This window comes from Gopherus flavomarginatus, chromosome 4 (genome assembly GCF_025201925.1).
Source record: "Gopherus flavomarginatus isolate rGopFla2 chromosome 4, rGopFla2.mat.asm, whole genome shotgun sequence".
NCBI classification, from domain to species: Eukaryota; Metazoa; Chordata; order Testudines; family Testudinidae; genus Gopherus; species Gopherus flavomarginatus.
The window spans coordinates 75631714-75655859 of record NC_066620.1 but is presented as its reverse complement, the minus strand read 5'-3'; the positions used below and the strand labels follow the sequence as shown (position 1 = coordinate 75655859).

The 24146-nt window shown below is 39.2% G+C and overlaps 1 protein-coding gene across 1 annotated transcript in view; it reads right to left on the bottom strand.

Annotated features, from left to right (window-relative positions):
- Positions 1-24146, bottom strand: part of AKT3 (AKT serine/threonine kinase 3) — a 336511-nt gene that overhangs the window by 45853 nt on the left and 266512 nt on the right. Inside the window, exons 12-13 of the mRNA XM_050950427.1 lie at positions 21607-21694; positions 6827-6929 (exon numbers count right to left, since the gene is read on the bottom strand). Of these exons, the coding sequence (XP_050806384.1) occupies positions 6827-6929; positions 21607-21694 (191 nt within the window). The remainder of the gene's footprint in view (positions 1-6826; positions 6930-21606; positions 21695-24146) is intronic.

The window sequence follows — 24146 nt, the reverse complement described above, 5'->3', positions numbered from 1 at the left end:
AATTATGCAGTTGACATAGGCTTGTGCACACACAGTAGAAATGGCAGTGGTTTTGAGGGGGACTTTTCTTATGTAAGTATATATTTATAGTTTATTTCTTTTATATATGTATGTATTACTTCAGAATAGCACCTGATAATTCCAAGCATCTTTGCAGCTGTCTACAACAGTTAACATGTGCCAGTTACAGACCAGTCAATATGGGCGATGGAAAGATGGGGAAGAAAACTCTCTGCTGTCTTAAGGAGAAAACTGCTCTATTGGCTTAGTGAGCAAACTATTTCTCAAATTGATCAGGGAACTATATTTTTACAGTGATCAAATTTAAAGTTTCGTCTATTTTGAAAGATTTGCTATCCTTTAAAAGGAGACTGCTGTGAGAGCATGTAATAATCTCAAAATGGAAAAATGTTTAAAAAAGAGTGACCACTTCATGTAAGTTTCACATACTATTTTTTTTTTTAAATTGGAAAATAGTTACATTTAGCTTTACAACAGTTCCTGGAACGCACACTAAATTATATATATTAAAAAAAACCTATCTTTAGAGACTCCAATTTAAATTGTTCTCCTCAATGACATACTTATGTCTTCGTATATTTCAGGCGAATCTAGAATTAATGCAACTTTGAGTAATCAAGTACTCAGAAGTGAATAAATGTGGAGGTAATAATGAATACTTAATTCTGCCCCATTGTGCTTATGCTTTCAAATATACTCTCCTTTTATATTTAAGTTTAAACTAGCACAGTATATACTTTTTTATATCACCATACTTAACATAAGTTACAGGATGTATTTAAAATAATCAATATGATTTTTAAATTTCAATGAGATCTACAAAATAGGCCAAGTGTGAAGAAAAATGGTTCTTCAACTAACAGTTGTACAGTAACTCCTCGCTTACTGTTGTAGTTATGTTCCTGAAAAATTCTACTTTAAGCAAACCCAATTTCCCCCTAAGAATTAATATAAATGAAGGTGGGGGAAGTTAGGTTCCAGGGAATTTTTTTTTGCCAGATAAAATACTGTAGAGTGTGTGTGTGTGTATATGCATGCACGCAAACAGTACACATTTTAAACAAAATACTGTAAACAGCAATGATGATTGTGAAGCTTGGTTGAGGTGGTGAAGTAAGAGGATAGGATACTTCCCAGGGAATGCGTTACTGCTAAATGACGAACTAGAACTCAGCTGAGCCCTCAAGGGTTAACACATTGTTAATGTAGCCTCACACTGTACAAGGCAGCAGCAATGGAGGGAGGGGAGCTAGCATGGCAGAGAGACAGTGACACACACAGTGTGAGAGAGACATGCACATTGCCCCTTTAAGTACGCTGACTCCATTCTAAGTACATTGCCTTTTTAAGTAGATCAGCAAGTTGAGACAGCAGTTGTTTCCAGCAAGCTCCCTCCATCCTGAGCCTGTCGTGCATGCTATCTCCTCCCCTGCCCCCGCTTTGTGGAGATAAGGTACTCGAGCGGAGGGAATGGGAGTGACCCTGACATTAGCACCCTCTTTCCCCCCTGCCCTCTGCACAGCAAGCAGGAGGCTGCACACGGCAGTGGGGGGAGGAACAGCTGAACTGCTGGTAATTGATAGCCTGGTGAGCAGCTGCCACACAAGGACTTTAGGGGAGCTAATGGGGGGCTTCTGGCTCACCCTGGTTCCAAGCCCCCACCAGCTAGCTTCAAGGGCTGCTCTTTCTGCAAGCAGTGGACAAAGCAGGCGACTGCCAAACATTATAAGGGAGCATTGCGCAACTTTAAATGAGCACGTTCCCTAATTGATCAGCAGCGTAACATCGACGTTAATCGGGACAAAGTACAGGCTAAGATTCTTTAGTTCAAGGCAGTCACTTCATGCCACACCAAGATGTAATCTATCTCTAAAGTAGATGTAACCAGCCAGGGGAGGATCACTTGTAAGGACGTCCACAATAAAGGTCCATCTAGACCAGTATTCTGTCTTCCGACAGTGGCCAATGCCAGATGCCCCAGAGGGAATGAACAGAACAGGTAATCATCAAGTGATCCATCCCCTGTTGCCCATTCCCAACTTCTGGCAAACAGAGGCTAGGGACATCATCCTTGTCCATCTTGGCTAATAGCCATTGATGGACCTATCCTTCATGAACTTATCTAGTTCTTTTTTGAACCCTGTTAGTGTCTTGGCCTTCACAACATCCTCCGGCAAGGAGTTCCACAGGTTGACTGAACTGTGTGGAAAAAATACTTACTTTTGTTTGTTTTAAACCTGCTACCTATTCATTTCATTTGGTGACCCCTCATAACACAAGAACTAAGAGTAAATAATGCTTCCTTATTTACTTTATCCACACCAGTTGTGGTTTTATAGACCTCTATCATATCCGCCCTTAATCATCTCTTTTCCAAGCTGAAAAGTCCAACTTTTTTGACTGCTACTGCACATTGAGTGTATGTTTTCAGAGAACTATCCACAATGACTCCAAGATATTTCTTGAGTGGGAACAGCTAATTTAGACCCTATCATTTTATACGTATAGTTGGGATTATATTTTACAATGTGCATTACTTTGCATTTATCAACATTGAATTTCATCTACCATTTTGTTGCCCAGTCACCCAGTTTTGAGAGATCCATTTCTAGCTCTTTGCAGTCTGCCTGAGACTTAATTATCTTGAGCAATTTTGTATCTACAAATTTTGCCACCTTACTGTTTATCCCTTTTTCCAGAATATATTTAATAGGACTGGGCCCAGTACAGACCCCTGGGAGACACCACGATTTACCTTTCTCCATTCCAAAAACTGACCATTTATTCTTACCCTTTGTTTCCTATCTTTTAACCAGTTACCAATCTATGACACGACCTTCCCTGTTATCCTAGGGAAACTTGCTTAAGAGCCTTTGGTGAGGGACCCTGTCAAAGGCTTTCTGAAAATCTAAGTACACTATATCCCCCTTGTCCACATGCTTGTTGCCCTCAAAGAATTCTAGAAAATTGTGAGGCATGATTTCCCCTTACAAAAACCATGTTGACTCTTCCCCAACAAATTATGTTCATCTATTTGTCTGACAATTTTGTTCTTTACTATAGTTTCAACCAGTTTTCCCAGTACTGAAGTCAGGCTTACCAGCCTGTAATTGCCGGGATCACCTCTGGAACCCTTTTTAAAAATGATCTCATTAGCTATCCTCCAGTTATTTGATACAGAAGCTGATTTAAATGATAGGTTACAGACTACAGTTAGTAGTTCTGAAGGAACTCAGTTGTGAAATTGCAGAACTCTTGGGTGACTACCATCTGGTCCTGGTGAGTTATTACTATTTAATTTATCAATTTGTTCCAAAACTTCCTCTACCGACACCTCAATCTGGGACAGTTCCTCAGATGTGTCACCTAAAAAGAATGGCTCAGGTTTGGGAATCTCCCTCAGATCCTCAGCCATGATGATCAATGCAAAGAATTCATTTAGTTTCTCCGCAGTGGCCTTATCGTCCTTAAGTGCTCCTTTGGCATCTTGATCGTCCCATGGCCCCACTGCTTGTTTAGCAGCCTTCCTGCTTCTGATGTACTTAAAACATTTTGCTATTACTTTTCGAGTGTTTGGCTAGCTGTTCTTCATATTCGTTTTTTGCCGTCCTAATTATATTTTTAAAATTTCATTTGTCAGAGTTTACACTCCCTGCTATTTTCCTCAGTCGGATTTAACTTCCACTTTTAAAAGGATGCCTTTTTGCCTTTCACTGCTTCTTTTACTTTATTGTTTAGCCACTGTGGTACTTTTTTGGTGCTCGTACTATGTTTTTTTTATTTAGATTATACATTTAAATTGAGCCTCTATTATGGTTTGTTTAAAAAGTTTCCATGCAGCTTGCAGGGATTTCACTTTTGGTGCTGTACCTTTTAATTTCTGTTTAACTAACCTCTTCATTTTTCTGTAGTTCCCCTTTCTGAAATTAAATGCTACAGTGTTGCACTGCTGAGGTGTTTTCCCTGCTCCAGCGCTGTTGAATTTAATTATGTTATGGTCACTATTACCAAGCAGTCCAGCTATATTCACCTCTTGGACTAGATCCTTTGCTCCATTTAGGACTAAATCAAGAATTGCCTCTCCCTTTGTGGGTTTCAGGACTAGCTGCTCCAAGAAGCAGTTATTTAAGGTGTCAAGAAACTCTCTCTGCATCCTATCCTGAGGTGACATGTACCTAGTCAATATGGGGGACAGTAGAAATCCCCCATTACTACTGAGTTTTTTATTTTAATAGCCTTGCTAATTTCCCTGAGCATTTCACAGTCACTATCACCATCCTGGTCAGGTGGTTGATAGTATATCCTTACTGCTATATTATGATTAGAGCATGGAATTACTATCCATAGATATTCTGTAGTACCTTTTGGTTCATTTAAGATTTTTACTTCTACACTTTCCTTCATATATAGTGCTATTCCCCCATCAGCATGGTCTATTCTGTCCTTCCAATATATTTTGTACCCTGGTATTACTGTGTCATAAAATCATAGACTATCAGGGTTGGAAAGGACCTCAGGAGATCATCTAGTCCAATTCCCAGACAGATTTTTACCCCAGTTCCCTAAATGGCCCCCTCAAGGATTGAACTCACAACCCTGGGTTTAGCAGGCCAATGCTCAAACCACTGAGCTATCCCTCTCCCCCTATCCTATTGGTTATCCTCATTCCACCAAGATTCTGTGATGCCTATTATATCAATATCCTCATTTAAAACAAGGCACTCTAGTTCACCCATCTTATTATTTAGACTTCTAGCATTGGTATATAAACACTTTCAAAACTCCAAATAAGGACCATCTTAGAATCGTAAAAAATTAGGATTGGAAGAGACCTCAGGAGGTCATCTAGTCCAACTCCCTGCTCAAAGCAGGACTAACTAAATCATCCCAGCCAGGGCTTTGTCAAGCTGGGCCTTAAAAACCTCTAAGGAAGGGGATTCCACCGCCTCCATAGATAACCCATTCCAGTGCTTCACCGTGCTCCTAGTGAAATAGTGTTTCCTAATATCCAACCTAGACCTTCCCCACTGAAACTTGAGACCATTGTTTCTTGTTCTTCTCATGGCCCAGAACTATTGTAGGAATGCTTACATCATACCCTCCAGCTCTGTTGACAATATAGCAGAGAAAAGGAAGTGAGACCATACAAAAGGGTAGTTGGTTCAGACACCTGAGTTACATGCTGAACCTGAGCTGCTTTTTGGGCCAGTAGGGCTACCGCAATTCAGCAAAAATGTTAGCAGTCTCCAGGCTCCTGTAACATCGTGCAGGAGAACTGGCAAAGTACCAGTAAGCTTTTAGTCATCTAACCACACTCCTGACCTGTGCTTTGTGCAGCTGAATTTCAATTTTTTAAAAAATTTTTAAAAATTCAATTGATTTCATCTGAGTGAAAGCTAAAGCAGTTTAAAATGCAGGGCTCTCTCAAACTATGTACAGTCTTAAAACTGGGATAATCTTAAACTTGGAACTGTCTCACACTCTAGGCCATTTAACTTAAAACATTCATGAAACTGATGATCAGCCCAGAATTAAATTCAAAGCTGAAGCACTTCATAATGCCCAAACTTTCTTTACCACACCTGCTTTACACTTCAGGAGAAATAGTCCATTTCTCCTGAAGTGTAAAGTTCATAGCTTCAAAATACTCTAAACTGAACTAAATTTAAACAAAATATGATCAGTTTTTTAAAGTTATGCATATACAAAAATTCTCATTCAAATACATGGAGAAGATGGGGGGTTATTTTATTTTTAAAAATTATGCAGAACTCAAAACCAGCTTCTAAAAACCCCCACTTCTAGACTGGCACACCACGCCCAGAAAATCTGAGTAAAAAGCAATGCATTTGAGAAAGTTATAAGCCACCAAAAAAGGGGGGCAAACTAAAGGAACTCACCCTTAAGTATAGTGTGTGCTGCCTTCATATGCTATAATTATACACATACTTTTTTGTTATGCAAAAGGTAATAAAAACCAATACCTTTTTAGAGAGGAAATCTATCTAAAATATTGATCACTGAAGTTTGGAATATTGTTTCCCATGTGACAACTTTTATTATTATTATTATTTATTATTTATTATTATTATTAAATATAAGTTAGAATGATCAGATATTGATTTATAGATGTGTAGATAAACAGGATAAATGCAATGTGTATGAAGAGTGAAACTCACCCAAGTGCAGAGGGTCTGCACAAGGTGCAATGAACCACTTAAATTAATAATGGCATTAAGGGTTCTTGTGCATGGAGCCTGGCATGATGCCTCTGCATTGGAGTGAATTTAATCTAAAACAAATAAATCAGGCTGTCTAGACAGGAGATATCTGTTCTCTGTGGCAACATGTGCTCTTTTCTGGCCTTGTTACAGAAAGGTATTTAAGTATGTGCCTACCATCTTTAAACATGGGAATTGTTTCATTGGAGTTAATGGGAGTATACATATATATGCTTGAAATCTAGCATGTGCTTAAGTACTTTGATGATTTGGGGCCTTTATTAGCAAACAAACAAGATGCTTAGAAATAGGCATTTGCCTCATTAAATAATTTATGGAATTGTGAGGTTGTTCAGAAATCTCATGGGCTAAAAATATGTAACCTTACTACGCTTACTGTAAGGAGTCTTGTGCCATACAGAACTACTCTTAGATGGTTCCACATTAAGTTCCACTAAAAGGGGTGAGAACACTTTCCCCATTAGAACAAGTAACCTATTTCATATCAGTCTTTGAAGAATATGTACACATTGATAATCTATCTTCTCAACTGTAGTTATACAGCGCTTTTCACACTTACTTACATTTTTCAGGTGGAGTTATTGTAATTGTCTGAGCTGTAAATTCTTCATCAAAATATCTGGTGTCTGTCTCAGATGTCACTTGAGGTTTAAAAGGAGGTACAAGCTGACGGGAACAAATAAACAAGAAGAGTCATGTTAATATACCTGAATTTAACCAAATTATTGTCAGGAAGTAGACATGCCTGCCTTGAGTCCAGCCTTGAGTGCAGGGACTGGACTGGATGACCTATTGAGGTCTCTTCCAGTCCTACATTTCTCTGATTCTATAAAGATCTCCTGTAGCTCAGTGGTTAGACCAAAAGGAGGATCATGGATTGAATGACTGTTGAGTTCCTGACAGCTAGTATGACAGGCATGTCATTAGACTTGTGTGTGTCAGAGATGATAGTTTAGAAACTAGGTAAGATCAGGAGCACAAAACCAAAATGACTTTTCTTAGATAAATTGCACTTTAGAAAGATAATTAACTAGAAACTCTGAATGGGGTGTTTAGGGCAGATAAAAATTAATGATATATTTTTTAATTTAAGGTTGACTTTTTAAATTTAAATAGGTTGTTATAACTTAAAAATAAAACTGTATGTTAAGGCCTAAACTTACTATTATATATTAAAATCATTTAAATGAATTATATAAAAAATGAAGCATCACATTTGTGGCCAAGTTTTAAAGAAAGTCAAACCACTGAACTGATGGAAGTTACTATTAAGCACTAGAATTTGCTGATGTGCCAAACCAGCTTTTGACAGTAGTATCCTCTTTTGCAGATGTAAAGAGAATATTTTCTTCATTTTAGTTTATTTACCGCATTCAGTCCAACACTAATTCATTCAAAGTTTAGAAACTGACAGGGAACTAAAAAGGCAGGAAAGCTTGTTTTCCTTTTCTAATCTATGAATAAAAACTAGGTGTGAGAACAAGATCTACTAGTTCTAAATTCTTAAAAGACATGGCAAACAAAAACAATCAGTACAGTTCACTAACTACAGATAATACTTCCTTTGTTTAATAAATCCTTTAGTTTTAAATGCAAAGCATGTTTTGTTAACTTTTTATAAATTATCCATCTAGCACTAAAAGGTAGTTTTATGTAACTGATAAAAATTGTGTTTTAGGCATTTTAATTACCATCCAAATAGAGCTCGACACAAATCACAAGTAAAACATTAATCATCTAGTAAATAAGAACTGCATTATTCAGCATTTTCTAAAGTACGTACAAACATTAAGAATCTGAATAAATATAAATTAAGCTATATAACTGCTTAAATAAATGTGTACAGATATAGTGTATCCTCCTAATTACCAAAAAAAGACATTCCAGACTTAGTGTAAAGACTAGATTTAGTTGCAAATGAACATGTTTTAATGATTCCCAACCAATGAGAATCAACCTTTTTCTATAGGAACATAACTAAAACGCACAAATGCAAAACAAGATTAAAATCAGTGATTAAAATCAAGCTTTCCTGCTTGCTGATTTCAATCATTTTGATTTAAATTAATCCACTCTGATGAGATTCTCATTCACTGAAAGACCAACATTAGATCACTCATCTTACAAAGGTTTACACGTGTGCTTACCTTATACTCTTGAGTAGTTGCAATCAAGTCAATAGGACTACTCAAAGTATGTAAAGGTAGGCTTGTGTGCAAGTCTTTGCAGGACAGGGCTAGTATTTGTCATGAACTGTTTCTAAAAAATAATATGAACACATACATTTTAAATGTCAAAAAGGTCAATTCATGTTTAGGTCAGCCTCGTGAACACATCATTTCTGGATTTTTTCCCACCATTTTCACAGTATTTTTTTAAGTGTAAAGATGAACTGTCATGGTTAAACTGCTCCAGTTGACTGGTTTGTTAGTGCATGTGGACTACACACTGCCATGAAATTGGCCTGATCAATGGATGACAGAAGACATCAGAGGTCCATCAGGAATTTCAACAGAATATAGGTCAGGGCAACACAAATGTGTAAGCTTCAGGAGGATCATCACCTTGGGGTGAAAAGTGCAAGAGTGGGATTTTCACATAGAAAAAAAGGTGCAAAGTTTTCACTATATCTTTAAGCAAAACTTGGAGAAGCAAAATTGTAAACACACTCCCAGCTCTAAATTTGACTAAATGCTGAATAGCAAATTTGTGAGAGAATTTCACAACACTGCTTGCCTTCAGTCAAGAAGATAATCCATTTCTAAGTGTTTATGATGCTTGCACATGTTTGGTCTATCACATATTAGAAAGTTGACCATGATAATAACCTTAGTCCCTTCAAATGAATTTAAGAGTTTTCTTAAAATCAATCTCCATTTCCATCCCACCCTTTACTACTAATATGCACACTCCTTACTAGAGGATGCCGATTTCAGATCCATTTAATTTTTTAAGCCTATTCTAATCCAATTTCATCCACCCAATAAGTGCTTCAGAACAACATGTATATTGTACTTGCATACCACATTAAATGCATCAAGTCCCTTAACATGTCCGGTGCCAGACAATATTAAACCTTGGGTCACCTAGTTCCTTTTTGCTGTAGCTGCACTACGCTTAATAAGATGATTTTACAATCAAACAACTAAGTGAATGTCACTAGAGTGACTGGAATCTCTTTAAAAACTTCAGAAGTTGCTCATTGTTTACATGACAGTGTGATGGTTTAAAGCAAAGGATTTTTGCACCTCTCTCAAGTGGTTAAAGATGATTTGAAATGCATTTCTTTTCTCTTTTTAAAGAGACAAAAAACTGACTTTCCCAATCTTTAGCAGATTAGATAAACAAGTCTAGGCATAAATTGGTTTTAAGATGTATTTTTAAATAAGTCTGTTTTAAATGGGTTCTCCTCCTTTTATCTGCAAAGTCTTGCATTCAGGTTCCAAGGTTTCAGAGTTTTCACTGCTACTATGGAAGGCAACTACCACAACATAAAGGCAGCAGCTCCCTGTCCTGCTTTTGGTATTAGTCTTACAAGCCACTTTTGAAGGAGAAACACAGTCAACATTTATAAATAGATGCATTTTTAATTTGGAGCCTCAACCTATATTGTGTTAATGATCTGGGACCTGTATGCCATCTTTTAAATTTATTAAATTTCTAAAAGGCACCTCTGTTCAGCTTAAAATATACAAAGTTCCAAATAATGTTATTTAATGTATTCAGAGACATAGAATAGTATCCGCATATTCTCAACTCAAACTAAAATCTGAAGTTAGCAGTTTCAGTTTCTTTCCTATATCAGAGGCCAAATCCTGGTCCCACTGAAGCCAATCGATTTACACTCTGAGGCCAAGATTTAGCTCTCTATCTCACCTTGACTTTGAAACATTATCACCAAACAATTCACTTTTCAATTTACTCTATAACACACAGAACAAAACTACAATGTAACACTATAGCAAAAATATTGGCCAACTATTCTACACAGATCTCTAAGCAGTACAGATGTTGGAGGAAAAACTAAGCCTTCACACCTTAATCAATGGAGACTATATAATTCCAGCATATCTATACTGTGTAACCAGAACGATAATGTAACTATGTTCTAAGTAACTAGCCGTGTTGGGAACGGTTTTTGAACAGCATGCTGTCCCGATTAGACCTCTAAGTGCCAACGCTTCATCTTTAGTTCTGAACACCTCTATACTCTTTTCTGGAAAGGAGGGAATTATTCAGACTGTGGTAAAATCCATGAATAGTGCATTGAAAAAACCCCCACAAAACCAACCACACACACAAGTGAATTCCAACTGTTTTCAAATCCAACTCTTGAAAATTCTATGCAGATGTTTTCATTCTCCCAAGAATGTTTTAACTGACTGCTGTTAACCTGAAAGTTGTGCTAGTAAGAGGAAAATATCTTTAATACACTGTATAAACACCACAAAGACACAAAAGGATACAGAATGCCTCACAGACTTTTTTAGTAATTGGAACAGATTCTGCTGTCAGTTATATCTGTGTAATTCCATTAATCCTTTGACACAAATTTATAATTGGATGGTCTGTTTCTTTAAGCATGTTTTCTTGCTCTTGGTTACATACCTATATCTATAATTTGACCAAAATTTTCACCCAAAATCTATGGGTGGCATTGACGAAGGGGCTTTGGAGGTGTAGCGCTGAGCATCACAGCGTCTAACTTTTACACACTTAGAAAACCATTCTGGGATCCACAAAGCCAAGTCAAGCACCTCGGCTCCCTGCACAATGAATGGGGAGAGAGAGGTGTCAAAAAAACATGATCCATGAAAGCCAGCACACTAGGCAGGGAGCTGCCTAAGATAGCCAGTGGGAGTTTCCAACCAGAGGGGTGTATGCTAAGCCCTACCCATCTCTCAGAGATAGGTACCAATGTCCAGGCTGCAGAGTGGCATTTATCTCCAAAAAACAGGTACCTGCCTCCTGTAGTTAGAGGGAGTAGGCACGTAAAGTGTTTCTTGTGGGAATGAGTTAAGCACCTAACTCACAAGGTGATGGCAGTGCCCATCCTATAACTTTTAGCCCAGTGGTTGGAACACTCACCTTGGAGGTTGAAGACCCAGATTCAACTCCCTCCTTTCTGCCAAAGAGGGAGAAAGAATTTTTACAGGTCTCCCACCTCTCAGGAGGGTGCCCCAACCACTGGGCTGTCTCACTCTCTGGTCCAATGACTGTCTCACTGTGGATAAATACTTAGTCACTGGGCCAAATAGAGAGAGTAGGAATGACTCTGTAGTCCAGTGGTTAAGGCCTGACTCCATGTCCAGTCCCCCTATTCCAATCACTCTCATTATTTATCCACACTGGAACAACTTTAAAAGGAGAGAGGCTGAGGGAGCCCCACATCAGAATATCCCGTAGCTCAGTGGTTAGAGCACCCTCCTAAGAGGCGAGGGACCCTTGTGCAAATTCTTTGTCCCCCTCTGGCAACGGAGGAGGAATTGAACCTGGGTCTCCCACATCCCAGGTGAGTGCTCTAATCAGTGGGCTAAAAGTTATAAGGTGGGTACCACTACAAGTGGAACATGAACCAATAGGTGTCCTTTGAGCATACATACTGGACCAGACCCCTAAGAGGCTGCAGGCAGTTGCACGCCTATCTTCTTTCTCCTGGTTTGTGAATTGCTCTGGGGCTTAGACAGGAGACAGGCATTCAGATGTCTAGAGTGAGGTAGCAGCACACATGCCGAGGAGCAGAAACAAAGGTGTCTACAGGGTATGGCAAGTGTTTTGTGGATTGCAATGAAGCCAAAACTGGGATTTAGTCACTGAAGTACTTTAGTGGATCCCACCCTATGTGACTAAAACATTCTTTCACCTACATATACTACTTAGAATGGTGCTATGAGAATTATAATTTTACAAAAATGTGATTTTCATTTAACTTTATTTGATTGGAAAATATTATACCACAACAAAGGATTTTTAAATTAATATACTTAGTCATCTTATTATTACCTATTTAAAAGCTAAATACAGATCTAAACTTGGAGTCAGAAAGAGAATTTATCCCTCAAATATAAGCTAATCTACATACAACTTAAAAGGAAGTTGTTCATTTTTTTAACCACAATATGCACATCCCTTCATTTACAAAAACACAGACACATTTCCCAGCATTCTCCCCACCACCTCCCATTTCATTCTGCAACACAGCCAGTCTCATACAGGGAGACAAACTAATAAGGACTTGCTGATAGAAAAGTTCCCAAGCAATGTGCCTACCTATAAAATGGTCATAAGATTCCAGAACAAGTTGTACCTGTAAAACATTCCAGTTTTTTGGTCTTCTCAGGTTAAACTTTTCAACAATTCAGAGAGCAGGTCACCCATCATGGTTTGAAATCAAACGATCTGTTCCACCCGCAATTCAATAACCTTCACTGTATTATCATTTTCCAAGAATCTGTTATGGTTTTCCACAAATTATATAAGCAACTTAGGTAGTACTAAATATACAGCAGAATGCACCCTATTTAGCAATCCCAGTACATATCTCCAGTAGAACGGAGTGCTCAACTCATGGGAAAAAATCATTCAAGATATGACCTTTATGAGGGGGATATTATCCTGACCTCAGCTGGGAATGGCAGAGATGACAACATAGGAACACTTCTTATCTCTAAATACTGTGGCCCTATAGTAACTGTTAGTGAGCAACAAAATAACAAAGAGGCAGGAAATGATCACAGAAAGTAATAAAAATAAAGAGCAATACACGACTCTTTAGTAAGATATATCAACCTACAGGTCCTTGTATAAAATTTGACTACATCAGCAAGTGACTGTGGGTCTGAACCAAAGCCCACTGAAGTCAGTAGCTCAAATGAAATATTCTCATTGACTTCAATGGGATCTGAATCAGGCCCCATGCAGAGTTCATCTGTCTAAATGAGTGATGGTTCTTAGAATACTTTGACAATGTGCTTGTTGGTTACAAAAGCAGAGTGTTGTATGAATCTTACGGCACAGAAAGGTAAAAACAATAATCAGATGTCTTAAATACTGTTAAATATTATCAATTATAGAGATGTTTCACAACAGAAAGGGAGTGATGTCATCTAATCCCCTCTGAAGGGGGAAAAAAACACTATTTTACATTAAGTAGTGAGGTGTGTCTCAGTAACATCCAGTGACTCAGTCTATGAAACTAGAAATTATGTCAATATTCCAGACAGTTGGGAAAATAAAACAAGAAAAACACACAAAACTCCAGGCTGTAACCGGAAGGGAAAAACTTGAGATAAAATACTTTGTTGATGTTTTTGGATTAATTCTGATTACACAACCTTACACATTGCCTTTCACGATTAAGATATGCCACAGCAATTTACAGTGCAATAGGAGATGCTCGTAATGCAGAGACTGTGTAGAAAAACATGGCACCCCATCACCTTGTGTGTGTGTGTATAATATCTATATATTCACACACATCAATACAAAAAAAAGCTACAAAAAGAAGAAAATGGGACCTAAGACTGAGATATACAAATACATGTGACACACAGTGCACAGGAGTGTCTCTCCATTCCTTTCATATTTTTTCCACTAGCAGTATTTATGTAATCATGACTATAAGTATAAATACATTTATGCTTCAGTCATGATTGTATAAAATTATACACCACTCCTATTGATCTATTCAGCCCATTCATGCACACACAATTGTGCCTCGATTCTTTTTTCAAAACACCAAATCAACCTCCTGATCTGCCATCCCATGCACACCTCATAAAAATCTTCCCTTGACCATTGTAAACAAAATGTTGTGGCTATTTTCAAATCATATCAACCAATTTTAGAAGAAGAACCTCTACAAAAAATTTACCGGCTTCTGTAGAATTCTTGTCAAGAAATGAGGAACCGGCACATGGAGCTTCAGCACCACCTCCAGAAGAAAATGAGAGAAATGCAGTAAGAAATCCTTTCCTAACAACCTTTCCCATAACGCGGAAGCATAAAAAGTGGTATAAATCATTTACATAAATGCAGACACAGAGGGATATTGTATTATGACTTCACATTTATGGGATTAGAGGCATACTCATATGCTTGAAACCGACTTTGTAAGTGATGTCACCAGTGCTCAAGTTGGACCAGGTCACATCATAGAGTCTCTGTACTTTCTGAGGCTGCCATCTTGTTCTTTAGAATCTACACTTTCATTTAAAAACAAAAAAATAAGTCTCCGATGCTTACAGATGTTAAGAAATCCTTAAACATATGAACCAAAAATAACTGCTGCAGAGATGGCTATCTGAGTTTGTAGAAAGCCTGAAACAACAATTCCAGGAGATGGGAACTGTCCCATTCATCTCAAATGGGTTTTAGCTCAGAAGCTCAATCATGAGGACGTAAGTGTCCACACTGTTAACTATTACACTCCTGATTATGGCATTTAAGAAAGGACAATCATATTATGAAGATTTCCATAGTTTACGGTGAGTAACATTTCAATTTGGTGCCCACCACATCTTGCCCCACCCTTCTGATCTGTGAAACCAAAAGTCTGGAGGGAAGGAGCTGAGCACAAGGGACGCAAGCCTACATCTGAACCAGCAGCTATGGTAGGAACTAAAGAGGCAGGTGTCGTTGTCCCATGGTTGCTGCTCCTCCCTCTGCTCCAGGCTCCCTCAGGCTCAGGCAGACAACACAGCACCAGTTACACTAAGATGACATGTTTCAGCCCTTTCTTCATAACCTAAGAAGACTGGAAATACTTTTTTTAAATTGAAGTTTAGAGTGTGACTTCACCACGTGCCTCTGGCAGCCAGTGTCCAAGGCATGTGTCTACTGTGCCTATGCCTTAACGCAATCCCAGATCATGTGTTCCTTTACCCCAAATAGAGGGAATCACACCTGGAGAGCCTAGAAGAACCTGCAAGATCAAATTTTGAACATCTGCACAATCCCTTGTGAATGACATCTCCTTTTGGCATCCAAAGTAGGTGAAACTTGGGACAGTACCACCCCTTTTTTCCACTCTCAGCTCAAGATCTGGATGCTACCTATCATTCATGAACAATAAGGGCAAATACAGTATCTCACTGTGTGCAATTATATAAAGAGATTTTATACCAGTCTGAGGCTTTTCATGCTTTCTAGATAATGTATTTCCACTGTACAAATAGTTCAACATAGTAGAAAATATTCCATATAATCCAAAGGTTAATCAATCAAATGATAATCATTATGTCTTGGAAACTCCTGGCCACCATTTTAGTTGCTTACAAATGGCTGAAAATATTACAGAGTAGCTATACTGCACTAATGCTGAAACTACCAAACTAAAAAAATGAAGAAGCTGATTCTGACTTTGCCTCAAAGTTCACATAAAAAGGAATTTACCCTCAAACTGGCATGAACTGAACATCACATTGAGACCCTGATCGTGTACTTATGCTTAGATATAAACACATACATATCAGTAATTCCACTGAAACCAATGGGACTCTACAGATGCTTAAAATTAAGCAAATACATACTGTTTGCAGGATCAGGGCCAAAACAATTTTCATTTCATACCGATGAAAAATATGGTAACACAACACTAATGGTTAAATATGTCATTTACCTGAGTAATTCCCAGTGAAGGGTGAATAGCCACACCTCTGAATTCTTTAACACTTCTCTTCAATGTATTATCCAACCGAAATAAATTATGGCCAAAATGTCAAACCTGGATGACTGAAATTTGGCTCCTAAATCCATATTCAGGCACCTAAATAAAGTTTAGCCTGAATATCCACGTGTTTAGATGGCCACATTTAGGAACTATATGCAGATTTAGGAGTCAAACTTCAATAAACAGAGGGCAGAGCTTCAGCTGGTATAAACTGTCTTCATTCCAAGGGAGTGAAGACAATTTATACCAGCTCAATTTATACCCCAAATTTGAAAATGCTGACCAATATTCATAACATAGTGTTGGGAGGTCAAATCATGGATACATGTTTCTACAGCTATATTGACAACTACAAACACACACACAGATTTTTATTATCTCTACCATGGTTGTTCTGCAGACCTTCCAAGAGCATCATATAAATATAATAAGAAACTGAACAATGAAAACCAATATCCGTGTTCATTCATTAGGGATGACCATTTATAACCTACTCATAATTACATTTCAGTATGACACTGGTTCTTCCCAATTCCTGACAACAAAATTACTGTACACTCTTGCTCTTTACACATTGGTATGAATTATAACATGGGAAGTATAATTATCACTTTGACCACAGTGTGTATGTTTTAAAAGTATACAATATACCACATAACTTTAAAATATACACACCATTACAACTCACTAGAAATATCATCATATGTTGTACCGTAAAAGCTACCATCTAGTTTACTGTACACAGAGTCTTAATACAAGTCAAAGGATGTGTCAATTTTAAGGTTCTTTCTAGTTATAAAAATCAGGTCTTGGAATATTATTGTAATTTACATTTTAATGCCCAGAAATCACGTTAAGCCATCCTATCAAACTTTACTGGAGATCTATATCATTGATCCTATAAAATGGCTACTTTCCAGCATTCAACAGAATAAATCACATGCTAATAATAAATTTAGGTGTGATTTCAGGAGACTGATTTGTAAATTAGTTAAAGCAGATGGAGAAAATCCTAAATCAATTGTGTAAAGAAAATGGAGAGAGCATGCCACTAGAAATACTAACATTCATTCTCTTTCTCTCATAAGTGTGCTCATCCATAACTTTTGAAAATATTTCTTACAACTCACATATGTAGTCACCATTTACAAAACAGTTTAAACTAACTGATCAATGAAGATTCCAAACAGTTTAGGTATGTGATGTTCTCACACAGATTAGAACTCATTAGCCAAATCATTGTACATAGCAATACACCAATACATTTTAAAAGGGACACTGTCAAAGTTGGTAGTCCCAAAATCTGACCTACCTTTTTGCTGTTTTTCCCAAACAGGAATTGCCTAAAGAGAGCTGTGGGAATTCTCCCACTTCAACCTCCCTTCCTTAAACCCTGATTCAGCGAAGCCTTTAAGCAATGAGAGTTCAGCACATGCTTAAGGCCTCTCTTGAATCAGGGGCCTCGGAACAACATTTGACAATTTAAAAATTAAATTTTCTCTAGCCTAAATAAAAGTATAAATACTCCAAAAAAAAGTTTTAAAGGAGTCAGAGAAAATTCAACATTCAATTATACCTAAAAAGAAGACTAAGATAAGACTTTGTCAACCTATTCAGTTTCTCAGTCTCATAAACAGTAAAAAGAAAAAAAAATGCAGTAATCAACTCTATCAGGATTGAGATGATCATAGGAGGTGCCTGGCAAGGTCATTCTCTTTCCTTTGCCTTCATGATTTTTTTCTGACAAAAAATAGATACATTGTAACAAAATGTACAATTATTATTCAATTTTCATTTCAGAACAAGGACTTTCTCTGCTCTTGCCTACTTTATAGCACATTATTATTATTCAGTTAATGTCAACAAACTGATCCAATTAGACAGCAGTATCAGACAGCCACTCATTCATTTGCATCTGTTGGTCAGCCAGAGCTACTAACTGTTGTCATGAAACATTTATAAACTTTAGGTTTTAGGTTAAATAATCTTGTTTCTAGTAACAATAGATTGAAGTTGGGTGAACAAGAGATGCCCATTTTTCTAATAAAAATAGCAAGTTAGCTGTACGACAGTATAGTGCACACATATACAAAAGCACATGCTTTTTTGTTTTCCACTAGCCCAAAAATGAGGAAGCGGTCATACATTTAGGATAAACCCTTCCAGTACAACCAGTAAGAGAGTGCTGCAGTAAAACAAACACATTTTATATGTTTAAGATTCTGTTTTTCCCCGGCATCATCATGCCTAACACATCCATCACATGCAGGTATTGCAACTAAGGGGATCCTCTTAATTGTTCAGTTAAGCAATTTTCATTTCTCATATCAGCAAGTTTAATTTCTCAATGCAGTCATGGAAATGGTCAACAGTGATTAGGATCACTCCTATTTTAAGACTCTATTGAGAGCCCAATCCAACTCCCAGGGGCAGCAGCTGCTAGCACCCACCACAATGGAAATATTGTGGGGTCTGAGCTACGTTTCCACCCTGGCCCCTGCGTTTCATTCTTAAGCAAGTTGTTTCATGCACTCAGGCAGGGCGGGAGTGAGTCTCAGAGGGCCTGGAGTGGCTGTAGCAGCATCCAAGATCAGGCCTGGGATCCTCAGCTCCCCTCATTCCCCATGTAGCACCACCTCACACTCCCCTTTACTGCTCCTAATACCTCAATTCCCCCTGCAGGGCACCCACCCTGCTCCCCTTCCTAGGGTGACCAGATGTCCCGATTTTATAGGGACAGTCCTGATTTTTGGGTCTCACATAGGCTCCTATTACCCCCGACCCCCATCCTGATTTTTCACATTTGCTGTCTGGTCACCCTACCCCTTCCTGGCCTTAACACACATGACTTCCCTCACTCTACAAGCAGGGCATCCACCCTGACTTACATAGACACCTGATTTCTTCCCGCTCTCCCCATTTCCCATGCCTAGTTTGGTGCTTCATACATTTAGGTTTCACTATGCATCTCCATCCACCCAATCCCCATTCAAAGGAAGCTTCCACCACCTCTGAATCAAAACACTTGCAGTGATTTCAATGGGTGCAGGATTAGATCCTGATTGAGAAGCACTGTCTCATTGACTTGCAAGGAACTGAAGCACATGCTTAAAGTTAAGTACATGCATAACTGCGTGTCTGGATCAGGGCCAGAGTGCTCAGCGCCATGCAGAATCAAGTCCATTGTCTTTAAATTTGATTTTTCTTATTTCTTGTTTAGTTGAGAAAGACGCCTGAAGTTAGTTTGGCAGCGTTTTTCCCTTGTTTCCCACTCAGAGCGTCCTTGTATTTATGCCTTTATATATTTTGCAACCCAAATAGTTTTAACTTAAATGTTAAAAACACAATTCCCTTGGGGACCACTATATTACATTTTCTTTGGTATATTTTTAACTATACTCTTCTCTTGCAGGGCCAACCAAAATTTCCCTTAGAAGTGAAGGAGATTTTGTCTTAAATACCTGAGCACATTACATCACTTGATAAATTTATTTGTTCTAATATCATTCATATTATGGTTGACTGACAGTAACATCATGGTTAAGGTTCTGTCAGATAACATTTAGGTTTAGATATTCTTGTGGCAGCAAATAACTTGCAATCAGCTTTGCAGAAATATGAATTTGTAACATAAAAATGGTAAACAACAAACCAAAACTGCCAAGCCATCACAAAATTGGGGGGAAAGAGCTCTATATTATAGTAACCCAAGAAAAGAGACAGAGCAAGATACAGCACAGTGTTAGTCTTAATATCACACAGGTTTCTTGTTCAGGTTTTCTTGTTTGCCAGAGAAATACCACAACAATCACAAATTCGAGTTTTCAAATTCTCACATACCAACAAGTGAAAAATATGTCACAGTAACACAGTCGCCACCCTGCACTTAAGCAGTTTGTCTGAGTTGTCTGGCTGGCCAGGAGAAGAAGGCAATGCTTTCTGGCTTGGGGGAGGGGGGAAGATGTAAATCTGCTGGAAAGAGCAATCAGCGTGGTAAATGACTCACCACATAGGAATGTGGGGTTTAAAAGGTCAGTTGGGCCTGGCCCCTCCCTCTTTACTCAGAACACACCTCCTTGTGGCGGATGTTCAGTGCAGGTACTTCATAAATTAAGGCTCAAAAGAACAAAAAAAAAAGGCTTGGAAAAGGAATTGAAGAGAGGAGTTTGGTAATTAAGCAAGCCGGGGGCAGTTGGGGGCTCCTATGACTGGTACAGCAGGGATCCAACTTCCCCATCATTACAGTCCACCTTAACCCCCTCCTATGAGGGGGCATGGTCGATAAGGTCCCAGCAAGGGAATTGCTAGAGGGACCTGGATAAACAGGGGGGGAGCTGTGGAAGCCCCCCCCACCCACCCAGGATTGTCTGGAATTGGTAAGGTCCCGGCAGTAAATCTGCTGGAGAGACATAAATTTTGCACCTGCATTGTACACATTTTTATCCGCCAGGTCAGTCCCAGACATCTGTAAATAATAAAGGCTGCAGCCTGATTAAACCAATATCTACTGTCTCCTGTCATTGTTTCGCATAGTCAGACAAACATGTTCTGTCCCTGCATGTGTTTTTGATCTTTCATTTGAGCAAAAACAAATAGGAAAGACAATGTAACTTATAAAAGATATGACTTATTTGGCAGGTAGATCAGTTGGCAGGGATGCCAAATGATCCTGTCAGAATACCGGGGACCTATAACAATACATAAGTTACCCTAAATATTAAAAAATGTCTGAATCTACAGAGTCAGTTTATAAAACAGCTTAAATCAAACTCAGTTTCACTTCTAGAGGGAAAATAAACTAACCATCTTTTTTACAGAAATCACCTGAGAAATGTCCAGGATCACAGTAACAGGCATAGAATTATACACAGTGAGCCAAATTAACTCACTAGAGTAAACATGCGCAATGTCATTGACGTTAATGGAGTTGTACCACTTACATCATGAGTGATTTTGGCTCAGTATTTTGATACCACACTAGTTTTGTTAGACTCTCTTTTACAACCCATCTCAAAGAAAGGCTTCTGCTGGGTACCAAGACATCAGAAAATGCCTACTTGCTGTGTATCCTTTTCGAGAAGGATTCAATATTTAAATGACAGTCTTTTTCAAATAAAAAACAGATACAAAATTTTTTAAAAGTTTCATAATTAAAATGGTCCAGTTTTGAATACAGTTTCTCCTAACAACATAATGTGGTCCTAAAAAAGGAAACAACGATACATAATATAACTACTGACTCCATATAAATATGTATAATTAAATAATACTTCTCTGCCGGTGTATGGAGTTGAAAGAAAATGAGAGTCAATTCAGAAACACAGTGTTCACACTTTCTCACGCATCATCACTGACTTTTTTTTCCTCCACTGCCTCTTTGTTTTCTGGTTAAAGTTATAGGCCAAAAAGGGGTTGAGGGGGACTTTAACATTTAAACAATTAAAGGAAAATCTTAAGTGATTCTAGTTTATTTTTGGCACACTTTGGTTTTAGAATATTTCCAAGTTAGCAGCAGTATATTAGAACTATAAATAATTAAATTGGCTATTAGTATACTATAATATCAAAAAGTGGCAAAGTAATTTATGTATAATTTTAGAAACTAGAAGTTCAGTAATAGTTTCAATTGATTATTGCGCAGAAGCAAGACTATTCCATGCCATATAAACCTACCTTTTTATCATATACATCTTGCCAGTTTACTCCAACGAAGAAACTATGCCGCATAATTTCTTTTGCATCATCTGGGCCTCCACCAAGGCTAAGGAGAGAAAAAAAGATTACACATTATACAAATGTTGTTCCTAAAATGAGGCTCATTTATCATAATTGTTGGGAGATTAGCAGTTTGGTCATGAATATTTAGATACAATTCTGTCCCTTTTATGTAGGAAATGCTACATTCAGGTGACCACGACAATGGAGGTGATGATAAAGGTATTTGAGACAGTGCTCCATTTGACAGATAGGCTATTTGGTTATTCCCACTGAACTGTTCATTACAGTATATGTCAAGCTTCATCCACAAATCACCAACTCTATAACTGAGCTTACTTTAGTTTTAATGAAAGGCTAAGGAGTCTAACAGTATTGAAAAAAAAAATCACTATACAAATTTGCAAGGGAAGTGCCAGGCACCAAAATGAATCAATAACAATTCATGCATTATTTATGTATTTTTATACAGTGCCCATCGGTGTAGCATCAGGATGTTGTAACAATTAACCATTTACCATAAAATAGTCAGAATATGAGATAAGCATAAATTAATACACTATAGCCTGCTGAGGAGGTTATTTAAAGGCTGCTCTATATATCCAGGAGCGGTGCCAAGGTTTCTGATGCCCTAGGCGGACGGCCATTTCGCCGCCCCCCGCAGGTCCGGTGGACCTACCGCAGTCATGCCGGCGGACGGTCCGCTCCTGGAAAGGCTCCGGTGGAGCTGCCGCAGTGATGCCGGCGGACGGTGTGCTGGTCTAAAGGCTCCGGTGGACCTGCCGCAGGCATGACTGCGGTAGGTCCGCCGGAGCCTTTAGACCAGCACACCGTCCACCGAAGTGACTGTGGCAGCTTCACCGGAGCCTTTCCAGGAGCGGACCGTCTGCCGGCATGACTGCAGTAGGTCCACCGGACCCGCATGCCGCCCCCCCCAGCAAAATAGCACCCCCCAAAAATTCTGGCGCCCTAGGCCATTGCCTAGGTCGCCTAAATGGTAGCGCCGGCCCTGTATATATCCACACTACTCATTGTGACCTGAAGCTTGCCAAACCCAGACTCTGGCAAACCATCAGGAGTGAGTTCCTCAAGCAGAGCCCTCAAATAAGAATGCCTAGCCAGTGGTCTAAAACAATGAAGTTATGGGAGCCACCAACAAAAGCAAACCACCTGATCTGAACTGAGGCAATGGGATTGCGAAGGGACATGCCCTCACTCTGGCTGAGAGGAGACTAAGGAGCTCTTCTGGGCCTGTTTAACACCAATGAGGTGCACCTGCAAGGCTTGTCCTGCCCGGTCCAGGTGGGGGAGCTTAAAAGGGAAAACCTGCCACAGGAAGGGGCGGTGAACAGGAAGAGAGCTGCCCCACTTCAGAAAGCTGAGACAGGCCCCAAGAGGAAGACAGCGGGCCTCACTACTCCCAAACTTCATGACCCAGCCTCAAAGCAGTATGCCCCAAGAGGAGGGGCTGGTGGTAGACTCCATTTTAGAGTAAGCCTAAAGGGCTGATCCAGGAAAACAGCCTGATATCCAGGTCACCCTTGCCTCTCCATTTTCATACAGACTCCTCTCTCTCACAAGGGAAGTAAGAGAGGAGCGGACTTTTCTTTTGTTTGTTTGCTTGAAGAACCACCCCCACCCCACCCTGGAGGGTCAACCGACAGGGGAGGAAGACATTATAAAGGACTGGAAGCGGGGTCTGGAGAGATCTTAAGAGAGTCCAAGCCCTGCCCCCCACAAATGGCAGAGAATGCTGGCATAACCACTTCTGATGCAAGTGGTTAAAAAAAGATGGAATAGAGCTCAGCTGGTCCATGCAAGACGGAACAAGAGCGGTGGTATAAGTAATTAGCGGAATGCAGCAGCAAGCTGCTCAGCAACAGCATTTCCCAACAGCAATTGCTGCAGCAGTGGATCACTCAGCAGCAAGTTCAGACCACACAACAAGAGCTGCTGAGGAAACTGATGGCCCAGCAGCAGGAGTTTCAACAGAAGATGATACAGCAGACAGTGCCAGCCCTATGCCCCCAGGGAATTCCAGCAGGTCATGCATCCACCAAGGGTGTTCCCTTGTCAGTATCAGTAAAGCTAACCAATACTGGGCCAGACGATAACCCGGAAGCTTTCCTACTTACATTTGAAAGGGTGGCACTAGCAGCCTAGTGGCCCCTGATCAATAGGATTTGATCCTAGCCCCATACTTGACAGATCATTGGAAGTGGTCAGGCAGATCAAGCCAGTGAATTATGTGAAAAGATTACCAGGGAGGAGGAAAGAAACCAATATCTATAATGTAATTCTTCTTAAATCCTGGACATTTTGATGGCCCCACTGATAACTTCCTCTCCGATGAAACCTGAATTATGGCCCCTAAGTACGCAGCTGCCAACAACTGCCAACGTACTGGGGGGGGGGGGTGAGGGGCTCTCCCCTGCACGAAGAATGCTGCTCCTCCAATTTGATCAAGGCTTTCACAATAATATTGTTCACCCACCCAG